Here is a 22,034-nt window from a genome sequence, read left to right as displayed (position 1 = left end):
CATAACATACCATAAATCCCATAACATTCTAGGCTAACCAGAGTGACTACAAGGGTCAGTTGGCTGACCTGGTCTGAGCTATAGAGACACAAGAAACTCTAGAGGTTTCCCTGCAACTGCCCAGCTCACCTGCTGCAACTGGACTTGACACTCCTCCCCGAGTAGTGCAGGCCTCTGCTAGAGTGTGTCCCTAATCCCCAAGAGGTGCCTCCCCAGATCCTGGACACTTGGCTGGCATCAGAGTGCACTACTCTGTGAAGAGAGGAGAAATCCTGACATTTTGGCCTCTTCTCCACCCTGAAAATGCCACTTCACGCGGAGGCACAATTGCCACAACAACTACCAACACAAAGCTCCAGTAAACCAGACTCTTTGCACTACGGCGACTACCAGCAATGATCGGCAACACAAGAGCTGCATTTTGTGCTAAAGCAATGACAGCCAGCGGTAACTGCCAATGCAAAGCTCCAACGCAACCGTCTGCGACTCCTGACCAGCTCTTCACGTTACAGCAATAACCATACATAACGTCACGCCTGCTTTTTGCATTGTAGCGCAAAGCTCTCCTTACTCCTTGAGCCCTCTACCACCATGCAATGGTGGCAGAGAGCTCTTGTGCTGGACCTTGAGAAGGTAACTTTTTCAGCAGGACTAACTTGGTCCCTGTATCCGGCCCGCGCTCCATCACGGTCAACCTCAACTTTTGACTTTTCATCTCCAGTTCTACTGATTAGATTTTTGATGCTCCGGTTTCATTTTATTTATTAATATTCTCTCTGTTGTTTAAAATTGGTGAGGTATTTATAAAGCACGGCTAATCACTCGATAGGATATCCACGCATTTTAAGGCCCCGGAGACTCATTCGAACAGCCAGGTGTTGAGGACTTTTTGGAATTCCTGAATGGAGGTGATGGTCCTGAGGTGCATGAGGAGGCTGTTTCAGTTCTTTGCTGCGATGTGGGAGAAGGAGCATCCTCCACTTCTGCTTGGGTAAATGCAAGGTGCATGGGCAAGTGAAAGGGAGGCAGAGCTTAGTCTTCTTGATGGTTGGTGGAAGTTCAGGTGGTAGTTAATGTAGGGAGGTCCTTGGTTGTGCAGAGTGTTGTGTGTGTGGGTCAGCAGCTTGAACTGGCATCTCTTCTGTATGGGCAGCCAGTGAAGTTTCCTGAGGTAGGGTGTGATGAGAGTTCGAGGAAAGCAGAGGATGAATCTGGCTGCGGCGTTCTGTATGGTTTAAAGTCTCTGCAGAAGGTGTGCAGCGATTCTTACATAGAGGGCATTGTGGTAGTCCAGTCGGTTGGTGATGAGGCCTTGTGTTACGGTGCTTCTCGTTTGTGGAGGAAGCCACTTGAAGATCTTAGGTAGCATTCGCAGAGTGAGGAAGCAAACAGAGGAGACTGTGTTGATCTGTTATTTCATGGTGAGCTTGTTGTCAATGATGATTCAGAGTTTCTGGCATGGTTGGAGGGGGTAGGGGTGGGTTCTAAGACTCATGGCCACCAGGAGTCGTTCCATGTGTTGTTGCTGTTGCCAAATATCAGTCATCCCGTCTTGTCTGTGTTCAGCTGCAGACAATTGCTCGTCAACCAGTTGGCAATGTTTGTATTGCATTTGTGGAAGTTGGTTCTGGTGGGAGGATGAGTTAGGTGTCGTCTGCGTAGGAAATTATGTTGAGACCCTGGGATCTTATGATGCTAGCCAGCGGGGTCATAATTGCGTTGAAGAGCGCGGGGCTGAGGGATGAGCCCTAGGGGTACGCGGGTTATCTCCTTGGGTTCAGAGGTGAGAGGATCTTTTGGTTTCTCTGGTGAGGAAGGAGGTGATCCATCTGAGCGCGTCCCACAGGATGCTGTGTGGTGGAGTTGTTCGATCAGTGTGTGGTGAGATTACGGTGTCGAAGTCTGCTGAGAGGTCGAGGAGGATCAAAGCTGCTGTTTCTCCTCAGTCCAGGAGGGTTCAGATGTCATCGGTGGCTGTAATCAGGACGGTTTCAGTGCTGTGATTGCTGTGGAAGCTGGATTGGGAGGTGTTGGGTAGCTGGTTCTGCATCAAGTGTGTCATGAGTTGATTGTTGATTATCTTTTCCAGTACCTTCACTGGGAATGGGTGATGGAAGATTGGCCGATAGTTTGTTTTGTTCGCTGGGGTCTGTGGAGGGTTTTGAGAGTACTGGTCTGACTTTGGTATCTTTCCAGCGATTGGGAAATGTTGCAGTGGTGATAGAGATGTTGAGTAGGGTTGCGAGTTCCTGGCTGATCCTTTGGTTTCCGAGGTTGAAGATGTGGTGTGGACATGGGTCTGTAGGAGCTCCCAAGTGGATGGATTTCATGGTGGAGGTGGTGTCATGACTGGAGAGTATGTTCCAGGTGGTCAGTGTGTGGCTCAAGTTGGTTACGGTGGTGGCGTATCTGTCGGGCAGTCCGTAGGTGTGGGTCAGGGTTCGAAGTTGTTGTATATGGTTGTGATTTTGTTGTAGAGGTTGTTGTACAGCTCCTGTGAGGGTGTGATGTTTTCACAGCCAGAATTCCTCAACGATGTAAAAAAGTTCCTAGTTGTTGTTTCCGCTGGTTTCGATGCGTGCAGCACTGACTGTCTTCTTTGTTGCCCTCTAACCTGAGCCTCAAAGATATTTTGCACCAAGCCACCGGACGATAAAGCACAGGTTAATGTAGTGCTTTTGTGATTCACTCTGACAGGGATTGCAGGCCTCAAAAAATCCACTCGACCACTCGCAATTTCGAGTGAGATTTTATCAGGTCGAGCTATTTTTAGAATTTACTTGTTCCTGCTGAGGAGTTAACTGAAGCAGAAAGGAACAGGTGTTCTTTTCTTTCAGAATGTGAAGAAGTAATAAAGAGGCCTTTAAATCTTTTTTCCTCTTGACACATTTTGCAGTCTGTTCAAGGACAGAGGACAAATGTCAGTTTGTTTGTATTAATTGTTACGTATCTGTCCCTGGAGAATGGCATTTAATTTTTTTTCTCTGGTTATAGGTAGTGCTTTTTGTCATGTGAGTTATCTGACAATAATTGTGTATAAAAGGCTGCAAAATGTCTGGTTTTTTCTAACAACATTTAAACAACTTGTAAATGATTAGTACAAGTATATATCAGGAATTATCAAAGATCTTTTTTTGTAATTCAGAAATGTGAGGCAAACAAAGATTTACATAGAAGCTTAACAAATCAGCACAGTTTACATGGTGATGTGTAAATGACAAATATTTGCAGAAACTAGATTTCCAGACATTGTACACTATACAGTTTTAAAACAAGCCAGTGGGAAATTCTGTGACCATTTGAACGTAAAATCTGCTGATTGCAAATGATAGTGTGCTGCTACTCTGTGCTTTAGTTATGTATTTAATGAAAGTGAAATTTTTTAAACATGATTTAGGAAACATTCCTGCCCCTGCAGTGATGACAAGGCGGTTAATGAACTGAGGCCAGTCAGCGTTCATGTGTATCCTATATGTGGCTAGATATGTATTATTTATGAAGCAAAACGTTTACTCAATTAAATCAAACAAAAGAGTTTTCTCTACAGCAGACATGCCGAACTCGCGTATTTGAAGGTGCTCTCATGTGTGATCAAGAAGAAAATGGCATCTCAGGGAAATAAAATACTTGCCCAGAATCACATAATTATAAACCAGTTTATGGGTCAAGAGCATTATAATTGGGTTGAGTAGATTATTTATGTCACTAGACCTGCAGGTCTAGGAACATTTTTAGGATTTTTCCAGACCTAGTTATAAGGAGAGCAAATTCTTCCAAATTAAAGATGTACATTACACACCTGAAGAGCACAAATGAGGCATAGTGGTGCTCAATTCCATTGTTCAGATACAAATATTTGCGGACAGACCCTTATCTTCTGCACATGGAGAAGTAAACAATGAGAAAAAGAATTACTTGCATGTAACACCAGTTCAACAGTACTTTCACTCCTCATAGATTTGCCTACTTTGTAATTACTTCCCTTTATCAGAATTTGAACGCTTTGGGAAAAGCTAGTATTAAAGTCATACAATTATTAAATTACCCTCTGTAGCTTATTTCTTTCAAAGTGTCTCCACGATATTGCCAAGGAGGTGGACAAGCCGGAACCCCACCTTCACAAGGCCATCTTCAGCATATATCAATACTAACACACAGGGAGGCGGCAATGAGACTCAATTTAGTTAAAATTTGAGTACCTCCCATTCTATAAGAGAGAGAGAACTAAGAAAAATATTTAGTGGAACCAACCTAGCTAGGAGCAGCAGAAGTAAAGGCTTGAGGTCCCGGAAGACCAGATTGAGACGGGCCCTGTCCAATCCAAGGGGAGGCACGTGCATATGAAGACATTTCTTGTGAACATAAAGGACCAGTGGATATTATTTTTGAAACACCTATTAGCTATGCAGGTTTTTATTTCTAGTCCTGTGGTCAAGACAACTCATACGTCTGAAGGGAGAGTGACGGAAGGCGCCAATTATGTGATACAAAAGAACATACCTTTTGCTTTCTTTTTTCCTGTTTCAATATGACCCGTGACCTAAAAAATACAAGCCATACTATTATTTAAAACAATTGGGATTATAAAAATTAGCAGAATTACATCAGACACACAAAGCCGTTATAAGGGGGCATGAATTCAAGATATACATACATGCAAAAGAAACAATGGACCACGACCACCCCCATTTTACGTCATGAAAACTTGCCTATCTGTTCAGCCACAACGTAAAAGCAAGGTTGAAGGGCTCACATATGGTATCATAAAGGACTAGAATCTTAAGTATAACATTTTCGTTGGTTTATTTAAACCATGGCCAATGCATCAAATGTAACTCACACCCCTAATTACACAGTGACAATGTTCGTTGCGTAGTTGCTTTTCATTCAGTACTGATGGGGTTGTTGCACAGTGACAATGTCCGCTGTGTAGGTGCTTTTTAATCAGTATTTATAGGGCGACCCCTTCAGACATTAATTTTCCACTCCTTGTAAAAACATATTACATAACTCCTCCACAGTAAGTATTTTACACCATGCATGCATTGGTTCGCGTGTGCATGTTGGAAGCAGAAGCGTTTGCTAACATTTCATTTATAAACACAAAACTACTGACTTTGTAGATGCTTATTAGAAATGAACGTGAATGTGTCAAAACGACAAAAGACGCATATTCAGTCTGTAATGGTACTGCATTTTAAATTGCTATGTACAAGTAGCATATTAAACAACGACACTACTAGTACGTGTAAGGTCTTTTAGAGTTTGGAGGCGGAGGAGCACTGCTGTAAGTAGGAAAGACTCCGGTCTCGCCAAGTTCCCCTGCTGCATTCAGAGTCAGACTTCAGCAGGCTCCATAAACCCTTGATCGGGTGGTCTGTCCTCCACTGGGTTGCCAGGTCACAGTGGTGCTCATCCAGCCCCAGCAGTCACTCATTTTTCATATCTGGGACATTATGTGGTTTCCCTACCTAGAACTGTCACATCAGGCCTGGGAATCCTAGGTAGAGAAATGCACAATGGCCTACACACACAGGGAGAAAAATCCATGCGCACCAGGGTCAATTTTTGTTTCTTTCTGAAAACAAACTTGTTTTGGTAGTTTGTTTTAACCCCTTCGCTGCTAGGCCTTTCCCCCCTCTGCTAAGCCTTTTTTTTGGGGCTGTTTGGGGTAGTTCGAGCTTAGGCCCCTGTAACTTTTTTTACCACATTAGGTATCTACGCCAAATTTGCGTCCTTTTCTTCCAACATCATGGGGGTTTTAAAGGTACCCAAGTTTTGTTGATTCCCTTGTAGTGGTCCCAGAAATTAGCCAAAATACAGCTAAATTTTGTTTTTTGGGGGAAAAAAGGGCTACAGATGAAAGCGCCGTTTTTTTCCCCTGCAAATGGTATCAACAAAAGGGGTTATGGTGCTGAAATCACCATCTTCCTAGCTTTCAGGGACAAGCAGACTTTTGTCAAAATACCAAACTTTTTTGGCATTTTTCTGGGACTTCTTTTTTACACATTGTCTTACATTTGAAAGGCAGAAATGCATTGAAAGTCAATAGGTAATAACAGTGGCTCTACAATTTTGTGTTCCCGTAAGTCTCCCGATAAAAATGGTACCTCACTTGTGTGGGTAGGTGTACTGCCCATGACAGGAAACGGCCCAAAACACATCGTAGACACACCACATTTTCGCAGTGAAAACTAACCCTTTTTTGGCAAACTGCCTAGCTGTAGATTTTTAACCCTAGCTTTGCCGGCACCTAATGAAACCTAGCATACCTATACATTTTTTTAAACTAGACACCCAGGGGAATCGAGGTTGGGGTGACTTGTCTGGCTTTCATCCGGTTCTGTTACCCAGAATCCCTTGCAAACCTCAAGATTTGTACAAAAAAAAAAAAAACATTTTCCTCACATTTCTGTGGTGGAAAGTTCTGGAGTATGTGTGGATCCACAAAATTCCACCCACCCCGCATTTCCCAAAGTCTTCCGAGAAAAATGGTACCTCACATGTGTAGGTAGGCCTAGTGCCCGCGACAGGAAACGGCCCAAAACGTAACGTGGAAACACCACATTTTCCCAGTGAATTGACCCTTTTTTTGCAAAGTGCCTAGCTGTAGATTTTGAACCCTAGCTCTGCCAGCACCTAGAGACACCCAGTAAACCTATACATTTTTGAAAACTAGACACTCAGGGGAATACAGGGTGGGGTCACTTGTCTGGCTCTCACCTGGTTCTAATGCCCAGAATCCCTTGCAAACCTCAAGAGGTGACACATATTGTGAACCTCTCTTTTTCCAGCGCCACAGTGCCAGCTTGCTGGAAACAGGCAAAACTGCTACCACTCCTTAAGAAAAATGGCCTAGATCCAAAAACTCCCGCTAATTTCCGACCCATTTCTTTACTGCCAGCTCTAACAAAGATATGCGAAAAAGTTGCATTTTCACAGCTGGACCGATTCGTAGAAAACTCTCAAGCTCTCCACCCTGCGCAATCAGGCTTTAGAGCTGCTTTCAGTACAGAGACGGCCCTAGTTGAGGTCTCTGAGGCTATCCGTGAGTGCTTAGACGGAGGTGGCAGAGCGGCGCTGATTTTATTGGACCTCTCTGCCGCCTTCGATACGGTTCCTCACTCCCTCCTACTTACCAGACTAGCAGACATAGGCATAACTGGCCCTGCTCTCGGATGGTTAAGATCTTTCCTAGATGACAGGTCCCAGCAAGTGTGGATGCCGCCTTTCTCTTCTTCTCCCAAAAAACTTTCAACTGGCGTACCACAGGGCTCCACCTTAAGCCCCCTGCTTTTTAATGTCTATATGACCCCCCTTATCTATCTAGCGGAACAGCTGGGGGCCAAAATTATGGCCTACGCCGATGATACCCAGCTCTTGTTTACATGGCCCAAAAACAACCTGGACACGACGAGAGTCCAATTCTGCTTATCATCGGTCTTCCGCTGGCTGGCCTTGGCTCAACTCAAGTGTAATGAGAGCAAATCGGAAATTCTGCTGTACGGCTCCTTCCCAGATAATTTCTATGATTCTCTCTGGCCCACCGATTTTCCCAGCCCCAAATCCACAGGTGGACCTGCAAAAAACCTAGGAATCTGGTTTAGCAATAATCTAAGATTTGAAGATCACCTGAAAAAACTCACCGGAATCTGCTTCTCCGCTCTCAAAACTCTACGCAGATTCCTTCCTTTGCTCCCGCGAGCAGCTAAGGAGACGGTCATTCGCGCTCTGATATTATCCAGATTGGATTATGCGAATGCTCTCTACTGCGGACTCCCAGCCTATCTGATCCACCGCCTTCAAGTCATCCAAAATGCTGCGGTCCGGCTGCTGTTTAACATCCCCAGAAAATCTAGCGTCCGCCAACCTCTCCGAGACCTTCACTGGCTTCCAGTGGCTCAAAGGATCTTATTCAAGATCCTTGTGTTAGCATACCGTGCACTCCACCTAACAGGCCCTACCTATTTGAAAAAAGATTTTCCCTTTATGCCCCCAACCGCCCTCTCAGATCAAGCAATCTTCATCAAATGACTGTACCAAAGTTCAAATATAGTAGGCTTGGTGGACAATCCATTTCTGTTAGAGCAGCGAGAGCTTGGAATGCCCTCCCCCTGCAACTGAGAACAGCCCCTTCCATCATGGCATTTAGGAAAGGCCTAAAAACCTACCTCTTTAACACCAACGCCTAATGGCTGTCCCTCTTTTTGCATTTACTGTGATCTGCCCCCTTCCTTTTCTCTCCGCGCCAGGATACTATACTATTTAGTAGCAGAGCGCGTTACAAAAGCCTCTATAATAATAATAATAATAAAATGTGTCCAATATAACACATTTTCCTCACATTTCTGTGGTGGAAAGTTCTGGAATCTGTGTGAATCCACAAAATTCCACCCACCCCGCATTTCCCAAAGTCTCCTGAGAAAAATGGTACCTCACCTGTGTGGGTGGGTCAAGTACCTGCGACAGCCAAGGGCTCAAAACGTATTGAGGAGACATCAAAATGACCGATCATAAAACAACCTGGTTTTGGAAGGGGGGGGGGGGGGGTCACCTGGGTGTTTTGCCCCGGGCTCAGTGGCCATCTTGGGAAACCTACCAAACCCACACATTTCTGAAAACTAGACACCCGGGGGAGTCCAGCAAGGTATGGCTTGTGTGGGTACCCCAATATTTCCCTACCCAGAATCCCCTGCAAACCTCAAATTTTGTTGAAAAAAAATCATTTTCTCACATTTGTGTGTGGGAAAGTTGACAGATCATCAGGCTGCCACAAATTTCCTACCACCTAGCGTTCCCCCAGGTCTCCCGATAAAAATGGTACCTCACTTGTGTGGCTGCAACAGGAAATGGCCCAAATCGAACTGTGGAGACTTCAAAATTACCTATAACAAAACTACCTGGTTTTCGGGGGGGGACGGGGGGGGGGGGGGGCCTGTTTTTCTGGCCCAGGGCTCGCTGCCATTTAGGGAAACCTACCAAACCCACACATTTCTGAAGACTAGACACACTGGGAAGTCCAATGAGGTATGGCGTGCCTGGATCCCCCCACGTTTCCCTACCCAGAATCCTCTGTAAACCTAAAATTTAGCTGGAAAAAACACATTTTCCACATATTTTTGTGTGCAATCACCATGCCGGCACAAATGTCCTACCCCACAGCGGGTCGCCAGGAGTGATGTCACGCCTCATGGTTTGTATCACTTACACTGTGTTTCTCTCTTCTTTGTCGATATTTCACTTTGGATTTCCTGCACAGATTATTTGGGTTATCAGTGTGGGTGGCGAAGGGTTCACGTTCCTTTTTCTTTCTTATCCCCTCATATCACCAAAAAGCATCAGCAAAGCAAAGGAAAACCGCATCGTCTAACTGTCCGCCCAGCAGTCACTGCACTCGCCCTGGCCCATTACATTTGGACCCTCACCTTTTCAGTGAAATCATAGGTACGGATAGCCAACACATAAACTATACACAAAACAAGACCTGCCCAGTAAAACATATTTATGTTAGCACAGTGACTGGCCTCTCTGCGTTGCTAGTTCAGACCGGTGATCTATCTGTCTGCACCGTGAAGATTGCTCTCGCTCAGCATATCTCAACCCTTCAAATAGATAGGTATGTGCTACATCCAATAATCCTGGACGGCTTGCCCAATGGCCGCAGATTCGCGTTTCTCGTCAGCCCTTTAGACCCGATGCTACTCAACCAACACCCAGGGATCGAGACCAAATAAGTAAAGGAGACCAGATAGATAGGGCGGGACTCTTAGTTATTCTCTGGTTAAGGCCACAAACACTGACATGATTTTTACTAACTATGCTTTGTTGGCCAATGCCTCTATGGTGGTATGTCCCAAGGTAACTTCGGATCACAATCCCATTATGCTTACTGTACACCTTGGGTAGGGGAGAGCAAGCTAGGGAATTTTCTTTTCCTAGGCATCTTCTAAGCAATTCTGATTTTGTAATCTATATGCAAGAGGTTCTGAAGGGATATATAGTAAACAATCTCCATACTACATCCCTTGCAATGGTCTGGGATTGTCTAAAAGCATGTGTGAGAGGGGCTACTTTTCAGTATATATTTAAGCAAAATCGACTTAATTGTAGCCAGCTTGGAAATGAACATAGGCTATATATCGAGTTAGACCAGCAGCATGCTCGAACAATCGCCTTGAAGGACACTGGTGAACAGCTTATATATTCACAAATTATCGACATAAGAGCGAAGCTTAGCAGAAGGTTGAAGGACAAGGTTGCTAATAATTTTCTTAAGTCTAGAACGAAACAATATGAGTATGGTGAGCGGGTGGGGCGGATATTGGCCTACCAACTTGCTGACCAGAGGGCTAAGTCGCATATTAAGAAAATCAATGGTGTGGATTGTGTAACTTATACGAAACCCCACGACATAGCAGTGCAATTTAGGATTTTCTATGCCACTCTGTATAAGGAGTCAGTAAGTTTCAATCAACAAATGGCTATAGATTGTTTACATGAGAGCGTACTACCTGCTTTGGATGTATCTCAAACTTTGGGGTTCGAAAGTAATGCGGACCTTGAGGAACTGAAATTTGCCCTGTGGCAAAGCGGTTGGCGAGGACACCATCCCGCTCGAGTTTTATAAAATATTCAGGGATGTATTGACGCCAGTTCTTCTTGGGTTGGTCAATGGAATACTGCAGGGAGGGGATGCGCCCCTATCGTGGAACAGAACTAATATTGTTGTTTTTCCCAAAAAGGGCAAATCAGTGGAGGATATGGGCTCATACAGACCAATATCTCTAATTAATGCAGACGCGAAAATCTTTTCAAAGCTTCTCGCTTCCCACTTAGCCCCATTAATTCCTCTAGTGGTTTCAGGAGAACAGCATGGTTTGGTTCCTGGTAGGGACACGGCAGCACACAGAAATACAGCTTTTGCAGCATTTGATGTTGCTAGCCACTTGAGTCAGCGGATTGAGATGTTGATGCTGGACGCCAAGAAGGCCTTCGACCGAGTAGCTTGGGGGTTCCTATGGTGCACTATGCTCTCTTCGGGTCTCGATCGGAGGTTTGTCTCGGCGGTACAGAGACTTTATCATAATCCAACCGCTGTTATTAAACTTAACTGTCTTGCATCCAGCTCGGTTAGTATTCAGCGGGGTACGCGGCAGGGGTGTCCGCTTTCCCCTTTCTTATTCGCTCTTTACATTGAGCCGTTCATTAGGCACCTGCTCCATAATGTCTCTATTACGCCAGTGGCATGATTTTAAAAGTTACTGATTATGCAGACAACATCGCTGTATTCACTACAGGGCCAGAGGAAGCTATAGCAGTGTTAACTCATGAGGCACAACATTTCGGATCTTTTTCTGGCTACAAGCTCAATTTAAACAAGACGCAGTCAATTATAAATTACGTACCAGTATCAGCTTCACCCCTGTTAGGTATCACTACTTCTGCTACCCACCTTGGTGTGTGTCTCAGCTGTCGCACTAAGGACTTTATGGCCTTGAATTATGAACCATTGCTTAATAAAATTGCTGCTGATTTGCGTAGGTGGCATAAGCTGCCATTGACTATTATTGGGAGGTGTAATATAATAAAAATGAACATCTTACCTAAATTTCTTTACTTGTTTCGCACTATTCCTTTAAGAGTTCCGATGTCCTTTTTCAAGCGGCTTGATAGTGTTATTGGAAGTTTTATTTGGGGCGATCGTAGAGCGAGGAGAGTTCTCAGATATATTAAGTTGACATATGAGCAAGGCAGGTTTAAACTTCCGGATTTTAGAACTTACTTTTGGGCAGCCTTTTTCAACCATATTCAGAGCTTACTTTTGGGACCCAACGTGGGCAAAACGTGGTTCGCGTATCAACTGGCTTGTACCTTAAGCACGGGTTTCTACTACATCATTTGTCTGATCCGAACTACTACAAGAGAGTTCGCTTAAAGATAATCAGACATATCTCCCACATCTGGCAAGATATCTGCAAAGCTTTTGCAGTTCCAGATTTACACGAATGTATATTTTTGTGGGGCAATCTGAGGTTTCCTGGTATTTTTTCGGACTCAGTGGGAAGAATGTGGTTACAGTGTGGTATAACACGGCTAGGGTAGCTTTATGATGAATACTGTTTTAGGTCATTTTCCTCATTAAAAGATGAATTTGGGTTATCCCATAATTCTTTTTTCAAATACCTGCAAGTTAGGGACTTCTTTATCCAAGGGAAGCGCCTTTTAGCCCTCCCTCATACATCTGAGGTATTACGGGTTATTTTTAAGACCTCAGGGCGGGGTTTTATAGGGAAAGCCTACCAGAGTTTCATATCTGAATTGGAAGATGACGGAATACAGATTACTAAATTGAATCGTATTTTTGCAATTGATATTACTATGGAAGAGGTCTTTGAGGCAATGGTCTCAATCAACTCTGCTGTCACCTCAATCAATTTAAAGTTGCAACAACATCGTATTATGTTTATGCTGTACTACACCCCTAAGGTTATTTCTAAATGGGCCATTTGCCATGATTCTTTGCGGCCACATTGCCCTAAATGTAATGGATACGCCGCGGATCTCTGACATATGTTTGTTATCTGTCCACGGCTAACCATGTTTTGGTATGAGGTTGCCCGTGTGTTGAGTAGATTAGCTGGCAAGGAGATTCAAGTAACCGAGAAAGAAATTCTATTGGGGACAGAAGTGGATTCGGGCAATCTATCGATATCTTTAGCTTCAATTATTATTGTTTGTGCTCGGTTGTGCATTGCCAGGGTATGGATTGACATACTTAGCCCCAAGATTACTGACTTTTGGTTATTGAGGGAGGTCTATGAAATGGAATTGGCATTAGCTAAAGCTAGGGGTTTACGATCAAGGGGTAAATTTGGGAGGGTCTGGTCAAGTCTTCAGTGGGATTAATTAATTATTTAATTGTTATTGGTATTGAGTGTTTGTATATATTTGTAATTCTTCTCGATTGGGCTTTGTCAATACTTCTATGATGGCTGTTTGTACATGTTCTTTTCTATGCTTAGTATGTTATGTTTTTATGTTTAGTACCTTTTCTTTCCTGTGCTATGTATGCATTTGTTCTTATTGTACTTACAAGTGGCTAAGAAAATAAAACAAATTAAAAAACAAACGGAAAAAAAAAAAAACACTGACCGCAGCCCTGACCCAATCTTCAGCTATCGGGGGGCCAAGAGTCTCTCCATTTCAAACAGATTTCCGTCCTAGCAATAAGGATTAAATAAAAAAGTAACTTTCTATGAGGCCGCCTTAACAACAAAGTTGGTACTCCATCAACTCCCAGAAGGATAAGAGTTGTATTTAGTTTAATCTCATGATCAAAGATCCCTTTAAGCGCTAGTCCTACAGTGTCCCAAAAATTCTTCAAACACTCGACGAAAATATAAAGATCATTGGCTCCTATATAGCCACACTTAACACACTTGCGGGGAGGTTGAGGTGCAAACTTAGATATTTTATGTGGAGTCCAATAAAGACGATTAATAGTAAAAAAAAAAAAATTGTTACGCTTCAGGTTAGCAGGTTTAACCGTTGGGTAGGGAGTCTTCAATGAGCTGTCCCAAATTGACTGGAAGCCCTCCTCTGGGAGGCTTTCTCTCCAAACCACATATGGGGGTAATAACTTCTCTTCTTCCCCTGAAAGTCCCTCGTACCACCTTGCGACTTCCTTGTTCTTAAGTCTAATGTCTTGAAGAGACAGCTCCAATTCATAGTTACCCCCAATATCCTGTTTTGATGTCACTAGCCAAGAAGACAATTGGATGAACTTAAATCTGGACAGCTCATTGTTGGTTTTAATGTTCAATACTTCCCAGGAGCGGACTCCTTCCAATGATATTAAGTCCGACCAAGTTGAGACCCCCGCCCTTCTGAGTGGAACACGGAGGGCATCCTTTAAACATTCTGGTGTTCCGGGGGAGTCCCATACTGGGGCAAAATCAGACAAATATCCAATACCCCACCTCCTCCTGAGTCTATACCAAAAATCCAAGGCAGCTCTCAAAACCTTTAGCCGAATCTTCTTAAAAAAACTTAGAGGCACCAAATTTATATAGAAATCTTTCTACACTCAAAGGCCTTACCATTTCCCCCAAAAGCTTCCCCCAAGGGGAATCATCTGTTTTTGCCAGAAGCATTTGGATATTTTTAAACTGAAAGGCAACACAATACCAATTAAAATCAGTTAAAGCCAGACCCCCTTTATTTAATTTACGCCTGAGTTTTTTTCCAAGAAATCCTAGCTCCTTTCTTGGCCCAAATGAAGCTCGACAACCTTCCCTGGATTTTATTGATGGCTTGTTTGGGGAATCCAATAGGAATAGCATTGAAAAGATGAATTAGTTTGGAAAGAATAACCATTTTTATCAAATTAACCCGTCCACCTACTTAATAAACGTTCAATCTCTTTAGGGACCCTAGATAGATTAAAATGTGGAATTTTCTCTATATCTCTTATTATTATAATACCTAGATATCGAAACTCAGGACATACTTCCCTCTCCCACTCAGTGATATTCCAACACATAACCTCAGTTTTGGCAGTGTTGACCAAAATACCAGAGAGAGAGCCAAATTCCTCCAATAATTCTTCTACTCTTGGAACCTAAGTCAAAGGATCTGCTGTATAAATTAATCACCACAAAGAACAGGGGAACCCTACTCATAATGGAACCAGGGTATTAGTTATATATAAGAAAACTCGCACGCTCATCCTGCAGTAGACCGAAGCAGCTGCATCGTTACACGCGGAGATTCGTCCGCTCGTCTTCCCCACCATCCTATCGCGGTACTACTACAGTGAGTACCCCTGAATGTTATGTTAATGTTAAACCATTTATAAAGCGCACAGCTGCCCCAGCAAAGGGGCGTCCCGGCGCTGACAGCAGTTTCTAAGAGGAAGTCCGGTTAGGACATGGGGAAAAGAAAAGTCTTGATAGCTTTCCGGAAGGATGTTAAAGAGTCTAAGCTGCGGATTTTCAGAGGAAGAGAATTCCACAGCTTAGCAGCAAGGAAACGAAAGGACCTGCCACCTGCTCTGGTTCGCTTAACTCGTGGGACAGAAGCCAGAACCAGTTCGGACGATCGCAGTAGGCGGGCCGGAACATAGGGAGTAATCAGGCCCGACAGAATCTCAGGTGTGGAAGACTTTAAAATTTTAAATGTAAGACATAAAGATTTGAATTCAACTCTTTTTAAAATAGGGAGCCAGTGAAGGCGGCGGACCGCGTCCGTACCAGAGCACGTTCTTGAGAGTCCAAGTAAAATTCGGGCGGCAGTGTTTTGAACGTGCTGCAGACGCTTCAATTCCGCTTTATTGACTCCTAGCAGCAGGGAGTTCGCATAATCGAGTCTAGCTAAGAAAGTGGCCTGGACTATAAGTTGGCATGTAGTCACATTAAAGAACCCCAAAATGGGCTTTAGACCACGCAGAAGGCCAAAACAGGTGCCTGCAGTTTTTTTGGTGTGATCTTGGAAACCTAAGGTGGAATCGAGCCAAAGACCAAGGTTCTTTACCACCTGCTTAGGGGTGGGGGCCGAGCCCAAGGAGGAAGGCCACCACTGAGTGTTCCAGAGTCCCTTATCCTTCCCCACCAGTAACACCTCAGATTTACTGGCGTTGAGCTGAAGACAGTTCTCCGTCAGCCAGCCAGCCAGCCACCGCCTCAAGTCCTTTACGGAACTGGGGGGCACCGTTGGCATGATCATCCGAGAGGGCCACCACCATCTGGGTGTCGTCCGCATACGAGACCAAACTAAGACCATGGTCGCGTGCGACTACTGCCAGAGGCTGAACATAAAGGTTAAACAGAGCCGGACTTAAGGCAGAGCCCTGCGGTACTCCCTGCTTAATGTGCTGGATGGAAGAAGCAAAAGGGGGGAGCATAAACCTGGAAAGATCTGACAGGAAAGAGCGGAACCATTCCAGAGCTAGATCTTTTACTCCAGCTTCCTCAAGCCGGCGCAGTAAGATCTTATGAGAGACCGTGTCAAATGCGGCACTCAAATCAAGCAAAATGAGTGCCGCAGTTTGACCTTCATCTAGAATGGATCGCAAATGCTCACTAACCACAAGGAGAGCTGTTTCGGTGCTGTGGCCAGCGCGGAAGCCATTCTGAGACCAGTCTAGGATCCTACTGTTGTTTAAAAAGTCCGAAAGGACTTTAATGACATCTTTAGCAACCCAGGGCAAGAGAGAGATTGGTCGAAAGTTTTCAGGTTTAGTGGGATCCAGTAATGGTTTCTTGAGCAATGGGAGGACTTTAGCTTGCTTCCAGGACGTGGGGACCATTGCCATGCTGAAAGAGGAGTTAATGGTCAGCAATAGAGGAGTGAGAAGTACAGGTAGGCACTCCCTAAAATGAGCCGGTCTCATGGGGTCAAGAGGAGAGCCAGACTTCGCTTTGGCACTCAAAGTAAGAAACTCCTCCTGAGAAATGGGGGGAATGACCTTTAGTATGACATTAGAGATTGATATTAAAGGATTCTCTAAAACCCTGGAACAGTTGGGGAAGGTTTTATAAATGGTTTCTACTTTTTGCACAAAGTAGGAGGCCAGTTCTTCACAGTATTGGGCCGAAGTAATAGGAGAGGTAGGCGGATCCTTCCTCTTTTTAAATCACTCAGAATCTTGAAAATACATTTGGTGGGATTGTTGCTAGAAGCTATCTGGTTAGTGATAAAGGCAGCGCGTGCTGACTGTATGGCTTTGTGATAACATTTAATAGCATCCAGATACTGTTTTTTTCTAAAGGGCAGTAGTTCCTCCTCCAGGCTCGTTCACGTCGTTTACAAACAGTCCGCATGGCCGCCAGGGAGTCAGAGTACCAAGGATTGGAGCCAGAGTCACGGCCCTTAGACCATTTAGCGGGAATAAGAGTCTAATGCCGCACAAATCCACTCACAGATAGTCTTATAGGCTTGTTCTGGGTTGGTATCAAGGCTAGGGGTGCGGGAGGCCAGGAGGGCCAGCAGATCGTCCAGCCTAAGTTTGTGCCAGCAGCGTTTGACAGTGGCCCTGGAGGGAGCTCTAGGCATAGCCCCCACCTGGGGAAGAAAGATGGTAATGAGGTAGTGATCAGTACAACAGACCGGACTAGGTGGTTGAACCAAGAGGGAGGGGATATTGGAAAAGACTGGATCTAGTAGATGTCCAGCCATATGAGTGGGACCCAGTACCAGTTGTCTTAATTGGCAGGCTTCAAAATCTGCAATCAGAGTGCTGACTTCTGAGTCTGACAAGAAATCAAAATGGATATTTAGGTCACCAATAAGGCTGAAATTAGCTGATCTCATAGCCCATACATGGACGGCTTCCATAATCGCTACTTTAAATTCTGCTGAGGGGCCAGGAGGGCGATAGACCAAAAGGCCGGAGAAAGAGAAGTTAGCATTGAGAGATAGGGTAAAACGGGCGCACTCGCACCCTGCCACGTCCTCTTTGACAAAAATAGAGTGCAGGGAAGATTTAAAAATCACAGCCAGACCCCCACCTCTAGTTTCTCTATTAATGGTTTGAATGGTATATCCCAAAGGAAGAGCGAGGCCGGGTTCAATTACTGTGTCTTTGTTGAGCCAAGTTTCAGTAATAAAAAATACATCCGGCGACTCATGCTCAATGAGGTCGTGAATCTCACTATAGTGCTTGACTAGAGAACGCACATTCAGATAAAGGATTTTAAAAGGGGTCTTAGTCAGATTGGAGGGTGGAGGAGGCGGTGCAGGGTATGAGTTATACCTACAACTATTACAACAGAAGGGCCCCTCCAGCACTACTCTAGGTAGAGAATTACAAGGATATAAACTTTGGCCGATGGATATTAGTGATTCCCTAGTGTATTTAAGCAACATAGGGCTTAAACTAGCAGCATGTCTGGCGTCTGGCGACGTCCAGGCGCGGACAGGCGCAGACGGGCTTGCCTTAGGCGCGCATTCGGCGCGCCAGCGGCGCGTCCGCTGCACGCCCGTGGTAGCATCGGTTTAAGTGCTGCCAGGCGAGAAAAGACTGGTGCGGGCACAAACTTCTCCAAAATGGCGTCCCCCCGGTAACTGTAACTGAGGCCGGGGTGCCGATCAAGTTAGATCGCCTGGCCCAAACACCCTGAACAAGCGCCAAAGGTAAGCCGGATGTGGCGATACTTAAAAGATTTTAAAAGCGTAGCAGATTAAACAGATTAAACTCAATTGAGCAAAGCAAAGCCAGCGCGCATACATTAAATAAACTTCAAATAGTAATAATGAGCGCAAACACTACCTCCCGGCTCAAGCCTCAGGAGACCAACTGTGTCGCGCCCGTGGTAGCATCGGTTTAAGTGCTGCCAGGCGAGAAAAGACTGGTGCGGGCACAAACTTCTCCCAAGATGGCGTCCCCCCGGTAACTGTAACTGAGGCCGGGGTGCCGATCAAGTTAGACCGCCTGGCCCAAACACCCTGAACAAGCAGCAAAGGTAAGCCGGATGTGGCGATACTTAAAATATTTTAAAAGCGTAGCAGATTAAACAGATTAAACTCAATTGAGCAAAGCAAAGCGAGCGCGCATACATTAAATAAACTCCAAATAGTAATAATGAGCGCAAACACTACCTCCCGGCTCAAGCCTCAGGGGACGAACTGAACACTTGGCCAAATCATACCCAGTTCCACAACAAGGAGTTATCCGCTACGGCTGTAGCAAACATCCGAAGATCCTTCCGGCCTATTTTTTATCCTAAAGAGCCGGCCTTCCACACCGTGAGAACCCGGCTGGGTCCTCACGCGAGTTCTTTCCTTTCACCTTTCTACTGAGGCACATCATTTGCACCAAGGCTTTCACTTTAACAATCCAGATGTCCCTACATCGTTAGTCCTGAAGAGACCCCTCATTCACAGTTGGGTCGAAATGGCGTCGACAAGCACATAGAACGGACCATCACCCAGCCTGTATCACTGTATATGTACCCTGTTGAAAAAAGTGTATTTGAATGGTCGTTCTTTATAACTGATGGAAACCCTTTACAAAATATTATACTTTGTACAGTAAATTTTTGGTTCCAACTTTCACTTGGGGACACTATGCACAATGTTTTGCGCTTTTGACTTAAAAGAAGTGGATATACTATTCGCTGTTTTTCATAAAATACTGTATTGAGTAAACTGTGTAGAAATTTCATTTTGCCCTCCGACATTACCAGGTCCTTTTCACATTTATTGCGATTGTGCATATTCATTGCTTAAATCATTTTTCCTATTATCCACGGGAACCACTGTTTTCTTATGTATAAATTAATCAATCATTGGCATAGAGAGCAACTTTGCAGCTGTAAGACAAGCAGCTAAATGGAACCACTAAGGGATCCAATCGCAACTGTTGGGCAAGAGGCTCTATATAGATATCAAAAAGAAGGGGAGATAACGGGCACCCCTGCCGAGTGCCTGAGAATATTAAAACTGAAGGACAATATACCATTAAGAAAAATCCTAGCCGAAGCCCCGGTATAGATTGCCTTAATTGTATTAATAAATTTAGGGCTGAACCCCATTAAATTCAAAACCTCCCAGAGATAAACCCAGCATACTCGATCAAATGCCTTAGCGGCATCTAACACCACTACGGTGAGAGAGGCAGATCGTTCCCTGGCAAGATCTATTGTGCCGATTAAATGCTGGGTCTGAACCTGTATAACCCTCTTAGGGATAAAAGCCCTTCTGATCAGAATGGGTAAGCTCAGTGGCGAGCTTGGCCAATCTCCCTGCTAATATGCTTATAAGGATCTTGTAATCCGCATTAAGCAGAGAGATTGGCAGGTACGAGTCGGCCCTAGCAGGGTCCTTAGAAGGTTTTAAAATAAGGACTATCAAGGCCTCTTTCCAGGATTGAGGGACCTTGCCGCCCTGTCAATATATAGAGTTAAACAGGGCTTCCAAAACTTTTATCAGCTCAGCAAAAGGCTATATACTTCATTTGGAAGGGCATCAGTGCCCGCAGCTTTACCCCTCCTACCCTTACTCATGCTCAAACGAATCTCTTCCTTAGTGACTGGATCGTCAAGAGCCTTGCAGCTTACATCTGTAAGATTAGGGAGCTGCAACCAGCTCTTAATATACTCCAGATTGGGAGAGATCTCTTTCTCGATATAAGCTCGAAAAAAGAGACAATAAACAGGCCTTCATATCCTCCTGCTTCCCTGAGGTGTCACCCCTGTCATTGACAACCAGCTTTTAAATAAAATTCATTGACCAGTCTGTCCGGGCCTTTCAAAGCAAGTAGTGCACCTGCTTTTTCCCCATGTTGAAAATCCAACGGCCCACTGAGCTCTACATTTTTGATCAAGAAAGAACCTATATTCCATCCTTGCATCCTCAAGTTGCTTCTGCAACCTTACCTGAACATCTGGAGAATGCATTACAGCTTGTAGCAGGCTGCCTTCTAGAAGGCCTACTCTGTCCTCTAGGGCTTTAAGATTTGAACATTCGGCCCTTTTCTGAGCCGAAGACTGACTTTTCAATTCCCCTCTGAGAAAGGCCTTAAAAGTGTCCCAAACTATATCTAGGGAGGCAGAACCTAGATTGTTCTGAAAAACCAGCCTACAAACTTGTTTTAAAACCCCACCTATCTCAGGATCAGATAAGGTGGCTCGGCTCTTAGAGTCCATCTAAGTGTCAGAGGGCTAGAATACCCAACCAAGGAGAAAATCATAGCTGCATGATCAGAAATATGGGCTGGTAATATATGTATAGATGATATTTTTTCTGCCATAATCTGATCAACAAACAAATAGTCCAATCTAGAAAAGTGGCCATGCTTCTTGGTATGAAAAGTAAAGCCCTGCCTTATACCCATCTTATATCTCAAGACGTCCAAGAGGCCCAATTCTAGCAAGATGTTTTTTAGCGTCCCCCCTAACTCGAGGGGTGTTATCATATCGACCATTGTTGGATCTATCCTGAACAGGGGCCAGCAAGACATTAAAATCTCCCCCCATTATAACAGGGGCCGTGACCTCCATTAGGTACCATTCTAGATTAGATAAATAAGAGGTGATCGTGACTATTAGGTCCATAAAAATCCACACAGACTAATTCTAACCCCCCCCCACACACAGTCTAGGGTAGCTATCAACCACCTCCCCGATTTATCAGACTTAGAGGCCTTGATAACACAACCTGCTCCTTTCTTAATTAAAATCGCAATTCCCTGCATTGTGCAGACTGTTCAGAAACCACAAAATGATCTATCCACCGACACTTGAAGAATACTGTATTACCTTCTGGGGTATCTAGACGAGTCTCCTGTATTAAACAGATATGGGCACTACTCTCTTCCAAATACTTCAATGCCAACCTCTGTCTACGCCTACACCTAAGCCCGTTGACATTCCACCTAAGGATTTTTAATGCATTAAATCCCCACATCTAACCTATCAAAAACAGCAATGACCATGGACTGACATTGTAGATCACTTACAATATTAAGATGATAATGGGAAAACATTTTTTTTCTTTTTTTCCCCCACTGCTCCCCACCTCGTGACCCCCCCTTAATCTCCTACCCCTTCACCCTCTCTTTCCGTCTCTTTTGTCACCCCCCCTTCCCAGGGGAACCCTCCCAACTGGAATAGGCATAAAGCCTAGTGGTCTCCAAGTCGGCAAAAAGAAAAACCTTACTACATCTGAACTCTCCTCACTCCTCCCACCCCCCACCCCCGAATCTGCACCCCTCTATTTGCTGACCCCCTTCTTAATTTCCTCAATCCACAAATCGGCTTCCTCCCCGAACGATGTATATACATATGATTGTTCCACATCATGTATAGAGAAGATGGGAACTTCAATTTGAATAAGGGCACCCGTGAGGCAAGATTGAAATTCTGTCTATTCAAAATCCTTCATGACTGGCACTGGTCGCCAACAAAACTACATTGAGCAAGACTACTTCCCCATTCTAACTGCTGGAGATGCGCTAATACTAGTTGCGATATAACCTATATTATTTGTCAATGTCCATTGATACAACCTTTCTGGGCATTTGTGGATAAGACCTT

At 44.5% G+C, this 22,034-nt stretch overlaps 1 protein-coding gene across 2 annotated transcripts in view; it reads right to left on the bottom strand.

Annotated features, from left to right (window-relative positions):
- Positions 1 to 22,034, bottom strand: part of REDIC1 (regulator of DNA class I crossover intermediates 1) — a 960,655-nt gene that overhangs the window by 906,820 nt on the left and 31,801 nt on the right. The window contains exon 2 of one of the 2 annotated variants that reach the window (XM_085654103.1): positions 4,501 to 4,540. In XM_085654103.1, the coding sequence (XP_085510229.1) occupies positions 4,501 to 4,540 (40 nt within the window). Of the gene's footprint in view, positions 1 to 3,799; positions 3,880 to 4,500; positions 4,541 to 22,034 lie in introns of those variants that run through there. The other variant, XM_085654104.1, reaches the window with a different exon arrangement.

The sequence above is a fragment of the Triturus cristatus genome, chromosome 4_1, assembly GCF_964204655.1.
Source record: "Triturus cristatus chromosome 4_1, aTriCri1.1, whole genome shotgun sequence".
NCBI classification, from domain to species: Eukaryota; Metazoa; Chordata; class Amphibia; order Caudata; family Salamandridae; genus Triturus; species Triturus cristatus.
Note: the sequence above shows the minus strand (reverse complement) of the source record. Positions and strands in the feature narration are given on the sequence as shown.